Here is a 1,823-nt window from a genome sequence, read left to right on the forward strand (position 1 = left end):
AAAATTTCATCCAATATTATTTTTGCCCTGTCAATGCTGATTTTTTAATCGTGCAAATTTACATACTAGTGCGAAAGAAATTATAGTAAAAATCTTATTCTTTTACTTTTATTTTTTATATTATTATTTTTCCTCATATGGTGTGTATATACACCCAGAAACCAAAGGTTCTTCCCCAACAAACTGTTGCTCAAATGAACGCTGCTACGGATCTATTAGTACCAGCAGCATCCATGCATCACCCTGGTCAAGGAAAATCGTATATTAACTAGGGTGGTTGCACTGGACCAACAAGTGTCTCATCAGACGCGTGCTAGCATCACTCGCAGGAGTATTAATTCAACTACCAGCAACGCTATTCCATCCGCCCGATCGCTCCCCATATACGACACGACGTTGACACAGGTCGCTGGAGTGTCATGCCTCAAGTTCAGACCTTTGCTTTCTAACCCGTTTGCTCCAGAGGTAAGCATTCCAGTGAACATCAATACTAGAATTTCTTAGATAGTTCGTGTCAATGCCTATAAATCAGCCCCTCCCCGCCCCAATCCCAGTATCCCACCACATCAATCAATAAGCCTCCAAGACCAAAAGTCCCCTGCATCTCCCGAGCGTCAGAGTTGAGCCAGAGTTTGCTTCGAGAGTTTAAACTTATTCCATCACGATGGCGTCACAGGTGATCGAGGTGAACAGAAATGGCGCGGAGGTGTACCACGGCGCGGCACTGTGCGCCGACAAGGCGGTGGAGCTGCTGGCCGAGACCAACATGCCGCTGGGTCTGCTGCCGCTGGCGGACATCGAGGAGGTCGGCTACAACCGCTCCACGGGCTTCGTGTGGCTGCGCCAGAAGAAGGCGCTCACACACACCTTCAAGCAGATCGGCAGGCTGGTCTCGTATGCCACCGAGGTGACGGCCTTTGTCGAAGACCGCAAGATGAAGCGCATTACGGGGGTTAAGAGCAAGGAGCTCCTCATCTGGGTCACCGTCTGCGACATGTACATCGACAAGAACAAACACTCAAAGATCAGTTTCAAGACGCCCACCGGACTGGGAAGGACCTTCCCTGTCTCCGCCTACGGAAAGGAGGACGACAACAAGCACGACGTGGCCAAATAAGAGACCACGGCCGGCATAAAGAGTCATTTCTTTTCGGGCATACAGAGTTTGACACCACGATGAATACTACATGTACTCATTTTCTATATATATATATATATATATGAACTGTTTTAATAAGGTGAGATTACGAACTTGTAATACTCTACTTTGGTATTTTGCCGGATTTTAAATCGCAGACGATCAGAAATGTCTGCTCGCTTTGCATGGCTCCTTAAATCATAGTAAGTCGACTCATTCATGCCAAAGGCCAACTCCAACGCGCCGATCTAAACGGACATAAATTTAGTCCGCTATTTTTCTATTTTCGACGGTTGAAGACGGGTCGACAAGCCGCATCTGCCCAATTCTAGCCTGTGCACCCACCTGGCCAACCAATTTAGACTGTCATGCATGTCTTATAGCGTGCTCACATTCGGAGCGCACTTTCAGTGCACGGCGGCATTGGCGCACTTAATCCACGTCGTCAGATGCATGCGTCGTGATGGGCCAACGGAACTACAGCCTGTAATATAAATCAATACGTGGAACATATACTACTTCCTTGCCGTAGCTATTGACTTCGGTTACGGTCCAGTATATCGAGTGCTACTTCACAGAATACTATAGCACATGTTCTAGAAATCTTTCTGCTTCGGCGATTTCAGAACAGGTCCACTTTGCATGACCATGGGGGGTACGCACACAAAGTTGTGCCCGAGCAAGT

General features: G+C 47.4%; 1 protein-coding gene across 1 annotated transcript; it reads left to right on the forward strand.

Annotated features, from left to right (window-relative positions):
- The first annotated feature begins 531 nt into the window (after positions 1 to 531).
- LOC123066730 (uncharacterized) lies at positions 532 to 1,260 on the forward strand. Its single transcript, XM_044489765.1, has one exon. The coding sequence runs from the start codon at positions 665 to 667 to the stop codon at positions 1,115 to 1,117; it is 453 nt and encodes a 150-aa protein (XP_044345700.1). The 5' UTR covers positions 532 to 664; the 3' UTR covers positions 1,118 to 1,260.
- Positions 1,261 to 1,823: the final 563 nt, after the last annotated feature.

This window comes from Triticum aestivum, chromosome 3B, assembly GCF_018294505.1.
Source record: "Triticum aestivum cultivar Chinese Spring chromosome 3B, IWGSC CS RefSeq v2.1, whole genome shotgun sequence".
NCBI lineage: Eukaryota > Viridiplantae > Streptophyta > Magnoliopsida > Poales > Poaceae > Triticum > Triticum aestivum.